This window comes from Sinocyclocheilus grahami, unplaced genomic scaffold, assembly GCF_001515645.1.
Source record: "Sinocyclocheilus grahami isolate Dianchi unplaced genomic scaffold, SAMN03320097.WGS_v1.1 scaffold36.1, whole genome shotgun sequence".
Classification (NCBI taxonomy): Eukaryota; Metazoa; Chordata; class Actinopteri; order Cypriniformes; family Cyprinidae; genus Sinocyclocheilus; species Sinocyclocheilus grahami.
In genome coordinates, this window is record NW_015505215.1 from 529289 (window position 1) to 549035 (window position 19747).

The window sequence follows — 19747 nt, forward strand, 5'->3', positions numbered from 1 at the left end:
TTACAAAATATCTTCATGGAACATGATCTTTACGTAATATCCTAATGATTTTTGGCATAAAAGAAAAATCGATCATTTCGACCCATACAATGTTTTTTTGGTTATTGCTACAAATATATCCCAGCGACTTAAGACTGGTTTTGTGCTCCAGGGTCACATATAGGAACAAAATGTTTATATCCAATGAGTGAAGAGACATTTTTTCTTTTTTATTATTTTATTATGTTTATAAAGCACAAAGCAATTCATATTTCACATCAAATCAGTCAAATTCAACCATATTAAAATCGAATGAGGTCTTTAATCTGTCTTAAAGCCCAAAGTTTGTGCATCTTTCATCACACATCTTTCTCATATGTCCTGATAGCGATCACATCATCCATGATACATTTCTGAAGAAAGCGAGAGAGCGAGAAAGAGAGAGAGAGAGAGATTAGCAGCATGCTGAACAATGGACGCAGCACTGAAAAGCCAATTTGCAATAAAATCAAATAAAAGGTCAAATTCATTTTTTTCTTTTTTTGAATATGTAGGTAAAGAAAACATTTGTTTTAATATTGTGTAGATGGCTTGTACACATACCGCTATCATTTTGGAGTCTTGAATCTCTCTTTCAATTATTGTGGTCTTCCCCTCCCAGGTCTGCTTTTGAATTAGTTTACCATCGACAAGGCTCACAGTAGTCTGAAGAGAATTAAGGAATAAAGGGAAATGTAATTATGCTTGAAAATAATAAACTAGACACGCACACACTTTTTAAATACAGTAAAAATATTCGTTTTCTTTATGCATTTGCTGGTTTGCTTATTTATTTATTTCGTAACCCTTACCCTGACTTTCCTGTCATCTGCTGTTGTCTCATCAAATTCTTCATCTAATTGAAATTTGATTTCCAGGGTTTTGAAGGTAGTGACAGCTTTCATGGAGATGAACCCCTGCTCATGCACAGCAATCGACAGACTGGGTTTCGCTAGGTTAGCCATTTGCCTAGAAGCAAAACCAGCACCTGTGTACAAATACAAATATTTTGCCTGAAATACAGTACAGACAATGCCATTGCTGGTGTTTATTTTCAACAGGTATATGACTGTAATACAACTGGACAAAAAAAATGCATTTGATTGATTAAGCATATATGTTATATATGATTATATATATATATATATATATATATATATATATATATATATATATATATATATATATATATATATATAAAAAACATTATTGTATATTCTGTCTTACCTACAGCCTTCATGTATTCATCAAAATTGTCACTTGAAGTCATTTTCCATTTACCAACGAATTGCTCAGCCATTGTTTTTTCCATGTTCAGTATTTAATAAAAACAAAGAAATAACTTGATAATTACAACACACGACCTTTTACTTTTTAATATGTGTATAAAGTGTTGCAGAAGCTCATATCACAACAGAGGGAGGTTTAAAGAGTGCACGGATATTTGTCGCCCGCTCACTGACCAATCAGTAACAACGCTGTGATATTTGAGAATTTGATTGGCTAAAAGATTTTAAAAGGGGAGGGCTTGATAGAGATCGCTATTTGGATATTAGATTAGGTCAAACATATAAAACGTTATATTTTTATATTCATGTTTTACATTAAAACTTTATAAGTAAAGTGGAAATCTTGATTATGCAAATAATAATAATAATTATAACAACAATACGTTTAACTTGACATCTTTAAACAAAGAGTTTTGAGTGTTGCTGAAGTATTGGGACTGACCTGATGCATCAAACGGCATCAGTCTAGTTTTGAGATGACAGACATCAAATGCAAAACTGAATCTTTGCTCTTGCTGGGTATTAACACTGACTTTACTGCTTAAATCTGCACCTAATCAGTCCATACATTGGTAGCATTTATCCATGCACGACAATCCCACAGTAGTTGGTCCAAGTTTAGTGCAGAACAGAAACAGCGCCATCTGCTGAGGATTAATAGTAAAGCAATTCTGCAGTACACAGAACATGCAGCAGCATTTTTGTAGTCCTGACATTAAAGAGCATTATAGTCAGACAATGGAGCTTCTGATCTTCAGATCAAAGCTGGAGATGATTACACTGACGTCTCAAACTAAAATAATGTTCATATTTGGTATTCAGTCTAAATCACTGCCAGGAGTTCTGCCCCTGCCATCACAAGCAACAATACAAATCCACAGCCATCTTCAGTCCTAACTCACAATCCTAATCAATGAGAGAAATATCTGCTTTCGAATTTTATAATCTAATTAATTCAGCCATTTCCTGGTATAACGTTACAATAAAAAATGATGATTAAAGAGTTTAATGAATCTTTTCTGTGTTTTTGTAGGATTAATTGAATTAATATTTGTCCTCCCAACATCCAAACCATGTACAACCCCTCCCAGCTCTATAAGGCAAATGCTGAGGTTCTGTAATTTAAAAAAAAAAAAAATCCATAAATATTAATACATATATATTCATTTAAATATTTTGGATATAAATATTCCTTCAAATTAGTTATTCATTGATTGGTTGAATGAAAATAAACCTTTTCTGAATCGTATATTTAGGTAATATTATTATATTTTCATCAATTTAAGTACATGAGCCCTTCATGCATTTTCATTTATCAATGCAGGTCCTGGCTGGTGATTATATAAAGACCTAAACATGACATGTTATGTTTGGAGCGCAGGTGCATTGGCATGGAGCTCAGTGGCAATTATGAATTAATTAAATGCAGAAATTACTTCCCCTTAATTAGTCATATAGATGCTGTTGTCCAATCACTGACTTACTGACTCTATTTCATAATTAATTACAAGCAGATGTGGCTGTCTTTTGGATTGTAAATAGTCCTTAAAAAAAGGTGTTAGCATGTGCAGCAAATAAGATTTACTAGTGCTTATGTCTGTGTGTGACAAGTTAATTTACTCCCTTCACAAACAATTTGTAGTGCAGCACATAAAAATAGTACAGAGACGTTAGGGGATCCCAGTGGAGTTTTCTCCTCTATGCCCCGCCTTTCTGAAACGCGTCGATTTTTACAAAGCTCATCGGTCTGAAAAAGCGAGGTGTGCTGTGATTGGCCAGCTATCCAGTGCGTTGTGATTGGCCGAATACCTCAAGCGTGTGACGGAAATGTTATGTCTCTTACCATATTGAGATGCCTGCGGCAACCACATGTGACGACCCCCGGCTAGACTCAGCATCGTCCACGGTGAAAGCCGATCCGGTGCAAAGCTGATGTATTTCCTCAGCGACCAGCACAGATCAGTTCTAGGCATGACGAAGTGGATATCGTCCTCTTTTGGAAGGCCAAACAAAATAGTTTCGCTTTCACAACGAAACACAGCGCCTTCACGACATGGTGGCGGCAACAACAATACTACAGTGAGAATAAAAGTTACGCCTTCTTTCTTTGCGTGAACATTTGGGCGGTGTTATGCAAATCTTCCCACATAGTGACATAGACATGTGGGGGCGTGTTAGAACGAGCTGTTTTAGGTATGCGTGGTTAACTTTTATAAAGAATATCTCTTTGGATTTTTAAGACTTTAGTCTTTGCAACTTTACAGATCTTCTTTATGCACCAAGAGCTTGTAACACTCCAAAGAAAAAGGAAAAATTGAAATCGCATCATATGACCTCAATCTGTAGAGAGTGGAAATAGGTGAAAAAATAATCAAATGTAGAGCAATAAGAGGCTTCTTTCAGAGGACTGTTTATTTTATTGCTTGTTCTGCTGCAGTAGCAGGGCTGAATCAATTACTGCCTACCACATATTTTCCCACGGGCTGGAAGCTGCTGAAACAGCTGGTGCAGTTGAAATCAGTATGGACAGAAAAACCTATCTATATATATATATATATAAAAGAAAGAAAAGAAAAAGATTATTTGCTAGAATACTTTGGGATATAAATTATATTAGGATAATCTATCATATAAGACATTACAAAACAGATAATTATACTATATGTTTGCTTTAAATGTTTTAAAATTTAGTTTATATTATTATATAGTTTATATTATATAGAAATAGTTTCAATACAGAAACAATAGTCATTAAAATGTAACAGAGAATAATCTACCATATAAGACAACACAAAGCAGATATACATCTATTTATCTTTAAATTGTAATAAAGTAACAATAATAGTCATTAAAATATACATTCATTTAAAACAAACATGTGTGTATTTAAAGCTATAGAAACCAATGAATGGTTAAACTATCACTGGGTGCAAGAAAAGACAATTACAAAGCTAAATGTAAAGATGAAATATATTTGAAATATATTTTATATTAATAAATAAATAAAATTATAAAAACTGATTAGACCGCATGATTATTGCACAGGTGTGTCTTAGGCTGGCCACAATAAAAGGCCACTCTAAAATGTGTAGTTATACTGTATTGGGGGGTCCGAAAACCAGTTAGTATGTGGTGTGACCACCATTTGCCTCACACAGTGCAACACATCTCCTTCGCATAGAGTTGATCAGGTTGTTGATTGTGGCCTGTGGAATGTTGGCCCACTCCTCTTCAATGGCTGTGCGAAGTTGCTGGATATTGGCAGGAACTGGAACACGCTGTCGTATACGCCGATCCAGAGCATCCCAAACATGCTCAATGGGTGACATGTCCGGTGAGTATGCTGGCCATCCAAGAACTGGGATGTTTTCAGCTTCCAGAAATTGTATACAGATTCTTGCAACATGGGGCTGTGCATTATCATGCTGCAACATGAGGTGATGGTCTTGGATGAATGGCACAACAATGGGCCTCTCGATCTCGTCATGGTATCTCTGTGCATTCAAAATGCCATCAATAAAATGCACCTGTGTTCGTTGTCCATAACATACGCCTGCCCATACCATAACCCCACCGCCACCATGGGCCACTTGATCCACAACGTTGACATCAGCAAACCGCTCACCCACACGACGCCATACACGCTGTCTGCCATCTGCCCTGTACAGTGAAAACCGGGATTCATCTGTGAAGAGAACACCTCTCCAAAGTGCCAGACGCCATCGAATGTGAGTATTTGCCCACTCAAGTCGGTAACGACGAAGATGTGTATGTGAAACTGCACATTTTAGAGTGGCCTTTTATTGTGGCCAGCCTAAGGCACACCTGTGCAATAATCATGCTGTCTAATCAGCATCTTGATATGCTACACCTGTGAGGTGGATGGATTATCTCGGCAAAGGAGAAGTGCTCACTTACACAGATTTAGACAGATTTGTGAACAATATTTGAGAGAAATAGGCCTTTTGTGTACATAGAAAAAGTCTTAGATCTTTGAGTTCAGCTCATGAAAAATGGGGGCAAAAACAAAAGTGTTGCGTTTATAATTTTGTTCAGTGTTTATATATATATATATATAATAGCACAATATGGCTCTCTGTTTTTATACTTCTGAGAACTTTGTTTTATGGTAATAATTTCTTCTTTTCACTAGTTTGCTGAGAAGTGAATTGGCAAAAGGAGATTTGAGTGGGTGAATTGGGATTAATTTCTTTGCTTGACACCATCTGTAATATAAATGATGAATAGTCCTAACTATTAATTGCAAGCATATTTTTGTCAACAATTTTTTTTAATAGGAAAGATTCAGTAGATATTTGACCTGTTCACTGCAACTGGCGTAAGCTTGAAAAGATCAAATAGATTACACACATTATGTTCTGAAGCGAATTATGTTAATAAGGTGTTATAACAGGTTTACTGTCATCCACTGGTGAAGCGCTGGAATGACATTAACAGAAGCTTAAAAAGCAAACAACACAGTAAACCATGTTCACAGAACCCCAAACCTTTATTTTCACAGTTTGCACACACAGAAATGAGAGGGGGAAAAGACCGTTTTGGCAGCCGAAGACACTTCAAGCATATTTATAGAGGAGATAGTAATTTGAAAAACAAATCCAAATAAAATCATAATCATTCAGAGCATATTCTGCATCTGCCTATCACTTCACTTCCAGAGAGAAAGGACACAAATGCTGGGTCAACCTAACGTGGACACACACACCTGCACACACTCACTCCAATTGCACGAAAATAAACCAAATAGAAAATAGTCACACGTCAAAGGCTGTAGTTGGGAGTCTATGAGGATACATTCCGCTGGTAAAGATGTTACCTATTTTATCAAGCCAGACAGATGTCAGAACATTCAGAGAGATACGACTCCCTTAATTACACCGCTGCACTAATGAAGATGTCTACTCCTGCTAGAGACAGATGACAAACATCAGCCTTGAGTGCCGGAGGCCTGAATCAATGTAAGGGAATGGGGCAGGTCAACGAAAAGAAAAACCTCGCTCATAGGGAGCAACAGGGTAGGAACTGGCTGGTTATTTTTTCCTTTTCTTTTGTATTCTACCACAGGCTATGTCAAGCTGTCTAGACTCTAGTCCAAAGAGTCCAGAAAGGGTGCAGTGTTTCCAAACGTCAGCCAACAAAAGAGTACGTTTGCAGATGTAGACATGCAGATGTGCGTAACATTTCAAGAGAGACAAGAGATTTCATTTTACATAAGGATATTAAGCATAGAAACTAAAATACAGACGTTCAGAGAAGATTTTGGTTATAAATGAAACACTATTAACATGTTTTTATTTGTTTCGGTACTCATATTTCAAGCTATTTGCTCAGGAAAATGTCTTGATCATGCTTTATATAAACGTAAGTGCACTATATATTTATGAGTCTGGGTAGGTTTGCATTTTAAAATGTAAATCTGGGGCCTGAGCACTGAAGCTTTTTGCACTCTTCACAATTACACCAAACTTCACATCATTTAACACTGCAAACGTAAGCGGGCAGCTTACTCACAACATCAAAAACCTTTCACATCATCAAAGCAGATGGGCCTGAACCAAACCAACTGAGAAATTAACAAATAATATAATGAACAAATTAACATAATGTATCATGTAGAGTTGGTACATTTGATTTGTTATCATTCAATCTGATAGACAGAAAGACAGATAGAGAGAAAGAAAGAGAGTGAGAGAGAGAGAGATAAAAAAAATATGTATTTACAAAATAATACTTGTGTCTTCCCATTACTCTATGAAATCAAGCAAGACCGTTCAAACCGTATACGAGTGTGACACTAGCTGTTCTGGTTGGTTTTTACCAGTGGTTGTGTGTAAGTGTGTGTGAGCAGGATAGGATGACAGGTTGGCTGATGAAGGGTATGGATGAGGAGGAGGAGGATAACTTCACGCTATTAGTTCTTCCCTCAGCTCCTTGTTCCTGCGGACAATTGTAGCATGTCGCTCCTGATAGAGTCAAAACAAACAGAGTATCACATATACATCATAATTCTGATGATTAATTTAAGACTGAAAAGTGCTTATAATAAATAAATTAATAATAAAAAATACCTAACTATATATATTAGGGCTGTCAGTTTAATGTGTTAATTGGTTGCAATTAATTTAATTAATGTGCCCCGCCTGGGGTGATGTTGCCGATTAGAATGCAGTCATATATGCCCCTAAAATTTAAGATCTGAGGTGCATAAAATGCCCCGTATGGGTTTTTGTCATATATTTATATCATAGTTGATATCAAGTTAGAGTGCTTTTTTTTCCCAAATATCTGCACGATTGGAAATGTGATATTGATTTTATACAATAGTTCAATAAACAAGACGTAAATTTTGTGTTCAATTTTAGACACAATATTGTCAATATTTCCAAGCAGAGCCACAGCAGAACTGTTCCTTTCCGAGCGACACACAGCGGTGTTTCATTACTGAATAAATCCACGTGTTTGAACGAATTGATTGAGCCAATGAATCGGTGAACTATTCATAAAGACAGTCACTTGCTTCGTTTCCTGATGAATCAGCCGTTTGAACGAACCAGTTGATTCGTTGAATGACTCACTAAGACAGTGAATTGCTGCCACCTACTGGCGGATTTTAGTTTCATATTTAGAGCAGTCATATTTAGAGTAGTCTATCACTTTTGTTATGTCTATTCAATGCTTTTCTCATTATACTCAATAATGACACAAATTATCTTTTTACGGCTAATTTCTTACACAGAATTGATGTGGGATTAATTTGTGATTAATTCGATTAATTAATCGGCACATTAATTAATTAGATTAAAATTAGATTAAACAACTCTTATATCGATATATCTGTTTCTATATATATATATATATATATATAATTAAAATTAAAATTGTCAAATTAACCCCTTAACTGTCACCCCCCATTTTTTTAAATAGGCATGCAGGTGCACAATCCAAACTTAAATTGTTGTGTAATTTATGAACACTTTGAAATATGGCATAAGGTTGGTCTCTTTTTAAAGAAGAAAATCAGCTGATTATCGCAAAAGTGGAATTTTTAAAAAGAATTAAAGTATAAAAAAGTTATGGTAGTTTAAATTTACTGTAAAGAAAATGCACTATATTAATTTTATTATATTTTATATATAATAAATATTTTACATAACAGGTTTTATTCTAAAATTGGTATTAGAATAAAGCCTTATGTCTAAATAAGTTATGTTCCAAATTTGAAGTTGATATGAAAAAAATTGAGGTTCCTGTGAGATTTTATTTAGGGCTTCATACCACGAACAGCCACCGGGTGCCATCCAAACTCCATTGAATTTGTTTTATGCATTTTTCTGTCACAAATGTCTAAATTTCTCTGTCAATATTACTTCTATCTCAAAATAACCACCAAATATGGAATCCTGAGACTCAGACCTTTCCAATGATGTTTTTTTTGTCAAGATTATAAAAAGGTTTGATTCCAAAAGACCGTAATACATTTTGTAATATGACACTTGACACTGCCCACTAAGGGGGAGGAGACCGCCAAAAGATTTTAAAGTACCATTTCCATGGTAACGCAATGTCTGATTTCAAAATGGTTTTCACAGGATGAATCTTGGGCTTCTAAGCTTTCAATGTATGATGTTTACTAAAAGATTTGACAGAAAAAGGACAACAAAAAAAGAGCGCCAAGCATCCCACAGGTGAGACGGTGACAGTTATTTTACAGTTAAATTACATTTTAAAATAATAAAAAGTAAACAATATTTGCAATAAAATATGTTTCTAAACAATGCATATTCATTGCATACCCAATGTTCATTTCAATAATTTTTAATACAAGTAATTTATAAAGTCGAACTGTTTTGCTCACCTTCTCAAGCAGGCGTTCTATCATGGCTGCCCGGTGTGCCTCACGGTTTTCCTGGTTCTGCTCCATCTTCAGAATGAGCTTTTCCTCTGCCATCTTGCTGAAGTTGCTGTTTTCCTCCATGGCTTTGAGCAGCACATCCCTCTCATGCTCACGTTTCTCAGCCAGAACTTTGAGCACCTGAGCTTCCTGGGACTGTTGAGGAAAGTCATTACATGCATAAGCATCCAAACATATGAAAGGGCATGAAAGGGAATATAGTTCCTGAAGGTTAAACAGACTGTAATGTGGTTGACCAATATTTATTGATTCGTGGTTTCATGTACATTTGTCTGTATTAATAAAGCAGCTATTAAGCTTAGATGCATTCCGTTCCACTGACCCTCCTGCGGTTCTCAGCAGCTTCCAGCTTCTTCTGGATGTCCTCCAGTGACACATCCCTCTTCTTTGGAGGGGAGGTGATGCTGTGGGCCACGTCTGACACCGGTGAGGGTGGTTTCAGAATCACCTCGAAGGCCTGGCCTGAGGCCCTTTTGTTTATTGGTTTTACTTCCATATCTGCAAGACAACAACCAATGTCAAATGACCTTACTTAATAAAATGCTTTAGTACATCATAATTATGGCATAAAAGTCATAATTATGAGACAAAAAATGAGATACTAAGTCATAATTATGAGGAAAACGGTCAAAATGATGACAAGTCATAATTATGACTTTTTTTTTCATTATTTTGACTTTGTTATTTCAACTTGATCTCATAATTAGGACTTAATCTCACAGACGTAATTCAAAATTTATCTCAATTATAACTTATGTCATAATTTGACGTTATAATTTAGACTTTTATGTCATTATCTCATTTAATCTAAATTTTTTTGTGTGTAATTTTCACTCTTTATGCCATAATTATGGTTTACCAAAACATGATTTTTTTTTTCTTATGTGGAAAAAATTGGGCGGCCATAGATAATTCATGTTTCTAATAATGTTCATTACATCATTACATGTGTCATAAATTTAAAAGCATAATTAATCAAGATTCTGATCAGGACATGGTCAACATTTTAAATATGTACTTGTATTTATTGTCATAAAAAGTTGAATTTGACATAAAATGTCATAATTATGACACGACATAGAAGTACATGTCTATGTTTTGCCTTGAATATGAATATGAATGAGTATAAATACTAGTATTTCACAATTAGAATTTTAATGTCATCATTTCGGCTTTTTTATATCGTAATTGATTTTTTTAAATCTTAGTTTTGACTTTTTGTCATAATTATGATTTACCAAAGCATGAATTTGTTTTCTTACATAGCAGAAATGGGCTTCCAAATATAATTCACGTTTTAAAGAATTAACATTTTCATAAATTTAAGAGCATAATCAATCAAGACTCTGAAACAAGAAATAAGCACCGTTTTTAAAAGTTATTTTATTTATTTATATTTATTATATAAAAAAATCGTATATTTATTTATTTTTATTATGTAACATTTATTATTTTTATATTTATTATATAAAATATCAGTCGCAGCATCTTTATTTCATATATAGTATTATACTGCTTCAAATCAAAGTGATTTGTTCTCTCACTTACCTTCAAACTCACAGACAAGGTTGTTGCGTGTCTGTTGGCTGAAGCAGGAGCAAATAAGCGAGAGCATGGACAGCTCCTTCATCTTCTCCTTGTATGCTGGAACAACACATAATTGGCCTCTTGTTAGTTGTACACACTTTTACAGGCCAGAGCATATTGCCCCATCTCTACAGCTCTTCAGAGGATTCAATTGGGGTCTATAACATACCCTGTACTTCAATTCAATGACGCTTCAACTGAGTGACTGATCAACTCTGCTACTTTAGCTAAATTAGCTCATTTTTGAAAGGCCATGATTATCATTACAGCAGTGAACAATGTAAAAAGTGGATTTAAATAGTTCAGGAATTAAGTGAGCAAGATAAAAATGTGGGAAATTTCCCAACAGTATCACTACAGGCCTATACCAATATAAAATTGGTGTAGGATTGATTTATAAACAATTATTACTCATAAATTGCTAGTAAATAAAGACACGGCAAGTAACACATTGAGTTTTAACACATGAAGTTTTAAAGTACAAAGACTGAAATACTATTTTTTTGTAAAATGTGCTCCAATAATCGTTGCTTTACTTTTTACAGTGGATTTTTTTTGCTTAGTGGATAACAAATTAAATGCATAAAACAACCCAACTGGAATGCAACTAGCAAATCCCTGAAAACTCACATTAGCATAAAAACTGGCACACATGGAGTCTACGGAGAGTCTTTTCTACATTCAAACAAATGGAGCTGGCAGACTCATGAAAAATGCAGGACACTAATGACACTTGCCATTTCCTGCCCTCTGTAGCGTTTTACAGATTACAAGCACATCTAACAGCCCATTAGCTAGAAAATTACCGTCAGACACCATGCAGACTAGGACACACTAAACAAGTGTAACGAAATAAAAAAAAATAATGCAAATATGATAGTCATCAATTAGCTATGAGACACAAATCCCATACTTTCGATGTCCAAATCACACGCAGGAGCAATTTCCTGCCAGGGTCACACACTGGTGTCCACACACACAGTGTCAATAGTTATGTGTCCGGTGCTGCAAAGGCCACCATGTGCAGCATCCCACTGCTGCAGGGCTGGCCGGCCTCCCAGTCTGCGTCCGTTCAGCCTCCTGCAACTCCCCTTCCATTCTTATCAATATCAACAACCAGGCCCACAGCACAGGAGCCTTACACTGATCAATACATCCTGACAGAACAGGCCCCCGATAGATAAGGAACGGTGACTTTACAGCTTCAGTAATTTTGCAGGCTACCCGGAGTCTGAATGAATGAATTAAAATCACAGTGAAATCCACCCATGCCATCTGGTCATGAAATGACTCCACAACAAAATATAGGTGGATTTTACTATGGCTAAAAAAAACACACACACACACAAACACACAATAGATGAGAAATTCTTATATTTGAATCTATTTTAAATACTGATTTAAGTAGCTATGAGAGAGAACTACATAGCCATAGCCGTGCCAATGTTTTATTGATGTTGTTATATTAAAACAGTATCATGCATGCAATTAATGAGCTAGGCCTCTGTGTTATAGCTCACATGAGCCTTATTAGGTGGTTTCTGAATGCATAAAAAGGCTAATTAAAAATATGGTATCCCTGATGCCAGCACTCTTGACTTCATGTCTATAAAACAAGGACGATGCCATGCACAACAAAAAGCTGCTCTAATTGTCTTGATTATTCCATATAAAGCAAGGATCGCTGGTTAAATATGAGTTCTTGAGGGAAATGCTCCATAAGGAGGTATCTGTGGGGGGTTTATGGCTAGATTGTCTGGGTAGTGTTTCTTGGGTGCGGTCTTTCTGCATTATGATGCGAGGCAGCAGGAGCAGGTGCGCCATCGCCAATCTTCATACTTACATACATATCACTACTGAGCATTTTACGTACGATATTTATTTTAATTTATAATACGAATGGCATTCACTTCGCTTAGGCTATAAACTTCATAAATAGGGGGAAAAAAACACGAAATCTACCATTGTACAATGCATCCGATAACGCAGATTCAGCTTTAAATAATATAAGAAACATGTTCAAATAAGCATTGTATGTGTTCTATATGCACCGTACAGTTTGGCATGGTATGCTTTGCACTGACAGACTCAGTTTCCATGAATACGTTTACGAATGCAACAATGGATTAAGATGACAAGTGAAGAAATGCGCAGCACGTACCGATAGCTGTTTTGGCCATGGTGTCCTTTCTTCAATCCGTATTAGTTTCCACAATGGTCGAGGTTTGTGCCAGTGGCGTTGAGAGCGGATGATGCTTAAGGCACTGAGTCAGCAGAGCACAATGAGGAGCGCGGAGGGATGTGAGGAATGGGAGCGGCTGATTTATGATCAAGTCCGCGCAACAGCGGATTGGCCACCGGCAGCACCTCGCTTCACTGACGTGTGGAAGGAAGGAGGAGGAAAAATCTGGCCTGCATATAATCGAGCGCCGTGTCTTCTAATCTTAGCGTCGTATGTGGGTTTAAATACTTAAGGCATACAGTGGGTATAGAAAAGAATCACCCCCTTTAAAATAATCACATTTTGTTGCTTTGCAGCCTGAAATGAAGACACAGTTTTTGTTTTATCCAGCTGCATTTACTCAGTGCAACTTATAACAGCCAAGTGAAAGATATAAGACCAACATGTCAAAAAGAAAACAGAATCACTGAGTTGGAAAAAGGATCACCCCCTTGTGTCAGTATTTTGTTGAACCACCTTTTGCTTTAATTACAGCCTTTAGGGTGTTGGGATTTGTCTCTACTAACTTTGCACATCTAGACTTTGCAATATTTGCCCACTCTTCTTTGCTGAACTGCTAAAGTTCAGTTAAATGTAATGGTGAGCGTTTGTGGACTGCAGCCTTCAAGTCATTCCATAGATTTTCAATGGGGTTAAATCTGGCTCTGACTAGGCCATGCAAGAACATTCACCTTTTTCTCCTTCAACCACTGTGTGCTTTGGCTCATTGTCATGTTGGAAGCTAAAACTTCTTCCCATTGACAACTTTTTGGCAGAGGGCAGCAGATTTCCCATAATTTTGCCCCGTCCATTTTTCCTTCTATCCTGACAAGTGCTCCAGTCCCTGCTGCAGAGAAACACCCCCATAACAGGATCTTACCAGCTCCATGCTTTACTGGAGGAATGCTGTTATTTGGATGGTATTGGATTTCTGCCAGACATATCGTTTGGTGTTGAGGCCAAATAATTGAATGGGAAGTCGTGGCCTAATGGTTAGAGAGTTGGATGGGATAAATGCAGAGCACTAATTCCGAGTATGGGTCACCATACTTGGCCACATGTCACGTCACTGTCACTTTAATTCAATTTTAGTCTTATCTGCCTCAGAATCTCCAAGGTGTGTTTTGGCAAAGCTCAGTCATGACTGCATGTGGCCTTTCTTGAGGAGTGGCTTTTTTCTTGCAACCCTCCCACACAAGCCACATTTGTGGAGAATTTGTGATATCGTTGTCACATGCACACAATGACCACTCTTTGTCATAAATTCCTGCAACTGCTTCAGCTCACCCCAAAATTAAAATTCTGTCATCGTTTACTCTTCATTTACCCTCAAGTTCTTCTGTTGAATACAAAAGATGATATTTTGAAGAATGCTGGTAGCCAAACAGTTGACATTAGCCTCTGACTTCCATAGTATGGGAAAAATACTATGGAAGTCAAAGGCTACCATCAACTTATTTTTTTTATTAGGCAGTCACTCACTGTATGGACAAGTCACTTCGGGACCAAATGTTGGTTTAAGAGAGATGTGTTTGAGCACTTTTTCATACAATAATTTGAGTAACAGGGTTGAACAGTTTAGATTGATGAATGCAACCAATTTTGTGTCAACACTGAGATGGAGGAAATAGATTATTTGTCTTGTATGCTGTACAAAGGGTGCAAATGATGTTATTTATTTGAGTGTCAAACTTAAAGAATGTTAAATTTTTGTAATTGGGAAATCATTCAGCAACATGTTAAAATTATGACATTGTATGATTTGAGGATAATTGTTAGATACAATAATGAATATCAAAACCACCATTCTAATAAAAAGAAAAGACAAAAATGTATGCAGCAAAATTTGTCACATGAATACGAACATAAATGCTGTCAAGGCAACACAGCAGTCTCTGAGACTCAGCCATAAATTTCAATTAAAGGAATGATTCATCCAAAAATTGTAAATTTGCTTAAATTTACTCCATCTCACACCATCCAAGATGTAGATGAGTTTGTTTCTTCATCTGAACATATTTGGATAAATTTATCATTACATCACTTGTTCACTAATGGATCCTCTGCAGTGAATGAGTGCCGTCAGAATGAGAGTCAAAACAGCTGATAAAATGATCACAATAATCCACACGACTCCAGTCCATCACAAAATATGAAAAGCTGTGTGTTTGTAAGAAACAAATCCATCCTTAAGGCATTTTAATTTTAAATGGTAGCATCTGGCCAAAATACCAGTTAATAATTCTTAATAATCCTCCAGTGGAAAAAGTCCATGCACTGTTGTCCTCTCAAATCAAAATCCACAGGAATATTTATTTAGAACTGTTTTTCGACGTTTTCACTGGAGAAAGCAATATTATAGATAAGAGGACTCGTATTTTAGTGAAAGCAATGGTTTGAGGTTCAAAAAATGTCATGATGGATTTATTACACTCAACTTGTTGATTACTTACATCACTTGTCGATTATTGTTTTTATCAGCTGTTTGGACTCTCATTCTAACGGCACCCATTCACTGCAGAGGATCCATTGGTGAGTAAGTGTGTAATGATAAATTAATCCAAATATGTTCAGATGAAGAAACAAACTCATCTACATCTTGGATGGTGTGAGATTGAGTAAATTTCAAGCAAATTTCCTATTTTTTGGGTGAATTATTCCTTTAATATTCTTTATTACATCTGATTATTTTAATATTCTAATGTTCCTAATTGACCTTGATATTGACTTTTGATATACTAATGTTGACACATTGTTAACACTTTCTACACAGTATTTATATATATATATATATATATATATATATATATATATAACACTTTCAATGTTAAACATAGCAAACTTAAGGAGAAATATTATGCAATATTTAATACATTTGTGAAAATGTAATTTTAAGACATTTGTGAACATTACAGTAAAATCTGTTTGTAACAACCATAGACCAACAAACAGAGGTTTATTGTTTTTTGAAAATGCTCCTTGGACCCTTTTAAGGTAACTAGTGCTAAAACCGCTTAGTTCTCTCTCTTTTTTATATAAAATCTTTCCCTTTTACACAACTACTTCATCAGGAGTAGTTTTAATACAGTGCCTTTTAAAACAATAATAAATATCTGTTCAAACATAATGTGCCTATTACCAATTTAAAACGAGGAAATTAAGGTATTACATTCAAAGCATGAGGTTGCATAAGCATGCTAGTAATTGCAGTATTAAACTGTAGAAAAATTCAAAGGTATTTCTGTTATCTTGGTCACTTTTGATAAACTTATAAGAGCTGCTTCTTTGCCATATATTCAAATAACTGCACTATACTTTTCCCTACCTTCACCTGGGACTCTTGTAAAAGCTTTCAAACTAACTTTTCTTATAGGCATTCAGCTTCTTTTTGATGTAATGTCCAACCAAGACCTGAGGTCGCTGCTGGTAGCTATTCAGGATGTCATGAGAGCTGGTCAGCTGGTCTCCTTTCAGTCTGTCCAACAGCGTTACACACACAACCGCAGCTGAAGAAACAGGAAAGAATTCTTCAATATTATCACATAATCTTAACCCATCCATAATAAACGACATCAGCAGGTTTAATGTGTGACAAGAGGTAAAAATCAGTCTGCTAAAACAGACAAACTGCAATAAAAGATCATAAACCTCTAGCACCCATTTCCCATGCATAAAGGCTTTTTTGTATTAACCTAAACAACTGATGAAATATCACAAACTTGCGCTCAGTAAATGGTGTATTAGAAATGACATACCTCGAAGATTGCTCAGTTTGCACATGGCCGCAAACACAGATGACTCCATCTCAATGTTACGAACCCCAGCGGCATAGGCTTCAGCAAGATAGCTCTGTTTATCTTCTTCACTGTACGAGCAGAAGGCCCCATCCAGCCGAGCTTGACCTGTACCAAGACAGAGCATTCATTCAAATGCAACAAACCCAACTGTGCAAAAAATTGACACTGCAATTGACAATTGACACTGATTCTATAAAGTCTTAAAATATTTATACCTTCATAGAAGTCAAGGGTGCACATTGTGTTACCAATGACAGTCTCAAACTCTGCAAGGTCTTTGCCGCTCTGAAGAAGCTCCTCTGCAAGTTCCGCATCGAGTTCTGTGCTCCTGACCACTGGTTTTCCCAGGATGACCTGCTCAAGGCGAGGCTGGAACACAGAATCCACTGACTGTTTGGTAACCACCACAATACCTGGTTTTAAACCTAACAAAAACAGAAAAAACAGCTCAGTCAGGAAACAATGAGTAAAAAAATCCCATGGACATCATTTACAACATCAGGGTGAGGTTGGAGTTGATTTTGATTAAGCAGTTCAATGGTAAAAGCAGTGTACCTATTCCACCTGATGTTCCGATGCGCACTACAGTGACATCAGTGCAGTGGGCATGATACAGGAGCTTAATAAGCTCATGCAACATTTAATAAATCTGCATAAATGTCAACAATTCTGTGTTTTTCTGTCAATATGGGGTGCTGTGTGTACATTAATGAGGAAAAAAAATTAACTTAAATGATTTTAGCAAATGGCTGCAATATAACAAAGAGTGAAAAATTTAAGGGGGTCTGAATACTTTCCGTACCCACTGTAGATGGGATGCCCATGCCATGCTAGAACACAGAAAAAACTAAATGTTAACATTCAGACAAACTTAATTTGCAATTATGCACTTAAAGATACAGACAAAAGGCACTATAATTAAAGGTGTTTGATGGCCACTTGTACACAAAAACACTACAGTACCATTCAAAAGTTTGAGGTCAGTAAGAGTGGTTTTGAAAGAAAGCAAGGCTGCATACAGTAAAAACAGTAATATTGTAACATATTACAATTTAAAATAACTTTTCCATTTGAATATATTTTAAAATCTAATTAATTCCTGTGATGGCAAAGCTGAAGTCATTACTCCAGTTTTACTAGCTATGTTTAAATGCACCAAAATACGGTTTATAATCAACTGATGGCTCAATCGGACTAAAAAAAGTTTTCATCTGAACAATCAGTCTGACTGAGCTTGATCCAAGTAAAAATTTGACTTAACTGAAAAGGGTGGTGTTGACCAGACATATTCTGAACCACAGGGGGAAAAAAATTAAGAATGTAAACACGTCTAATTGGATTAAAAAATACCTACAGATTGCACAGATCATGGTGAGTGGGCACTGCATATACTGTATATGCTGAAGTTTTTTTTGTTTTTTGTAATACATGTAACGCAGAATATTGCAATGTTTAGGATTCATATAAACCAGGGGTGTCAAACATACGGCCCGCTGGCCGAATACGGCCCACAGAGGTGTCCAATCAGGCCCGCAGGATGATTTAAACAATATTATAAAATAATAAATAAAACATCATTTTGAAAATTAAATAAAGTGTATTCGCTACAATATTTTACTTTGAATTTAGAAACGGAACAAATGGCTCAATTATTTACGTTGATATTACGCCTCGGGATTCGGGACACCTAACATGCGCGTTTTAAAGCAGCGCCAGAATCTCGAGCAGCACGAGGATAAAATGATGATAGCTGCGTTGTAACTGATGCTTGTGGGGCAATTTTCTGGTGATTTTAAACATGTCCAAAAGAAGAAATTTGACCTGTAAGGGCGGACAGGCTATTTAAGGAGAAATGGAAAGAAAGTAATCTCAACGCCGACAGGTATGTTTAATCACAACTCGTGACTGTGGTAAATGTGTGCAATATAAAACGACACTGTGACGCACTGGACAGCTTCGCATGGAGAAAGTAAATGAGCGAGAAGTGTGCGATATTTAGTGTGTAATAATATACTAACTGTTGTTTTAATGACGTGCGAGCTGACATTTTGTAACTTTGCAAAATAACAAACAAACACATCTTGAGAGTTTTTCAGTGCCGGATGAAGGATATCAGTTTACAATATAATTCAAAATATGGGGGCAAAAATTAAATGCCCTGTAAGAAATTTAGTTTTTAATATTTATGTCGTGATAGTTAAGTAATGTCTAACTATATCCAGAGTGTTGCTTTCCCGAATGTCAGCGCGATCGCAAATGAATTGATTTTATATAACAGCTCAACAAAAAAGATGCTAGTATTAAGTGTGTTATTAGTCACAATGCTGTCTGTTTATCTCTGTTTCGGCAAGAAAAAGTTTTTAACAAAGCCGAAGTAAGACCAATTGTGTGTCTCCGAGGCAGCACTGTGTATTTTGTTACGGAATTAATCTGTGTTTTTGAACAAATTATTTGAGTCAATGATTCAGTGGCCCATTCAAAAAGACAATCACTAGCTTAGTTTCTAAAAGAATCAGCCGTTTTGAGTGAACGAGTCAATGGATCACTCATTAAGACGGAGACTTGCTGCCACCTACTGGCGGCTTTAGTGTCATATTTATTTATCCATGACAGGCTTAAACCAACCAAGGTGCTATCTCAAAAACACATCTTTGCAAAATATGGTAATTATCACTATCAAACAAAACAAAAAAGACATTTTGTGTCAATATTGCACACCCCTAAAATAACCAAGCATCATCTTTAAAAAAAAAGTTGTCCTAGATTTTTTTTTTTATTATATTGTAGTTTGTATGGTTAATATTAATGTAATTGTGAGCAAACTAGGGTTTAACAAAAGGTAATTCGGCCCGCACAAGGGGACATTTTCTCCGATCCGGCCCTCAACCTTAAATGAGTTTGA

The 19747-nt window shown here is 36.0% G+C and overlaps 2 protein-coding genes and 1 pseudogene across 2 annotated transcripts; all 3 read right to left on the bottom strand.

The window, feature by feature from the left end:
* Nucleotides 1-224: 224 nt before the first annotated feature.
* Nucleotides 225-1418, bottom strand: LOC107581654 (fatty acid-binding protein, adipocyte-like). Its single transcript, XM_016267277.1, has 4 exons — nucleotides 1246-1418; nucleotides 831-1006; nucleotides 583-684; nucleotides 225-392 (listed from the first exon to the last, which is right to left on the bottom strand). The coding sequence occupies exons 1-4, from the start codon at nucleotides 1328-1330 to the stop codon at nucleotides 339-341; spliced, it is 417 nt and encodes a 138-aa protein (XP_016122763.1). The 5' UTR covers nucleotides 1331-1418; the 3' UTR covers nucleotides 225-338.
* Nucleotides 1419-5796: 4378 nt separating this feature from the next.
* On the bottom strand, nucleotides 5797-13167 carry LOC107581532 (stathmin-2-like). Its single transcript, XM_016267108.1, has 5 exons — nucleotides 12989-13167; nucleotides 10789-10884; nucleotides 9563-9738; nucleotides 9184-9375; nucleotides 5797-7291 (listed from the first exon to the last, which is right to left on the bottom strand). The coding sequence occupies exons 1-5, from the start codon at nucleotides 13005-13007 to the stop codon at nucleotides 7232-7234; spliced, it is 543 nt and encodes a 180-aa protein (XP_016122594.1). The 5' UTR covers nucleotides 13008-13167; the 3' UTR covers nucleotides 5797-7231.
* A 2746-nt stretch (nucleotides 13168-15913) lies between these two features.
* The window catches only part of LOC107581535 (uridine phosphorylase 1-like), a 6397-nt pseudogene continuing 2563 nt past the window's right edge, over nucleotides 15914-19747 (bottom strand).

Bases quoted from the DNA above. Each gene is read 5' to 3' on its own strand.
- LOC107581654 (XM_016267277.1), bottom strand. From the start codon at position 1,330: ATGGAAAAAACAATGGCTGAGCAATTCGTTGGTAAATGGAAAATGACT. The intron at 1,007-1,245 runs GTAAGACAGAAT...ATTTGTACACAG, and splicing joins TGAATACATGAAGGCTGTAG to GTGCTGGTTTTGCTTCTAGG. The intron at 685-830 runs GTAAGGGTTACG...AATTCTCTTCAG, and splicing joins CAGATGACAGGAAAGTCAGG to ACTACTGTGAGCCTTGTCGA.
- LOC107581532 (XM_016267108.1), bottom strand. The intron at 9,739-10,788 runs GTAAGTGAGAGA...GTTGTCTTGCAG, and splicing joins CCTTGTCTGTGAGTTTGAAG to ATATGGAAGTAAAACCAATA. The intron at 9,376-9,562 runs GTCAGTGGAACG...TTTCCTCAACAG, and splicing joins CTGCTGAGAACCGCAGGAGG to TCCCAGGAAGCTCAGGTGCT.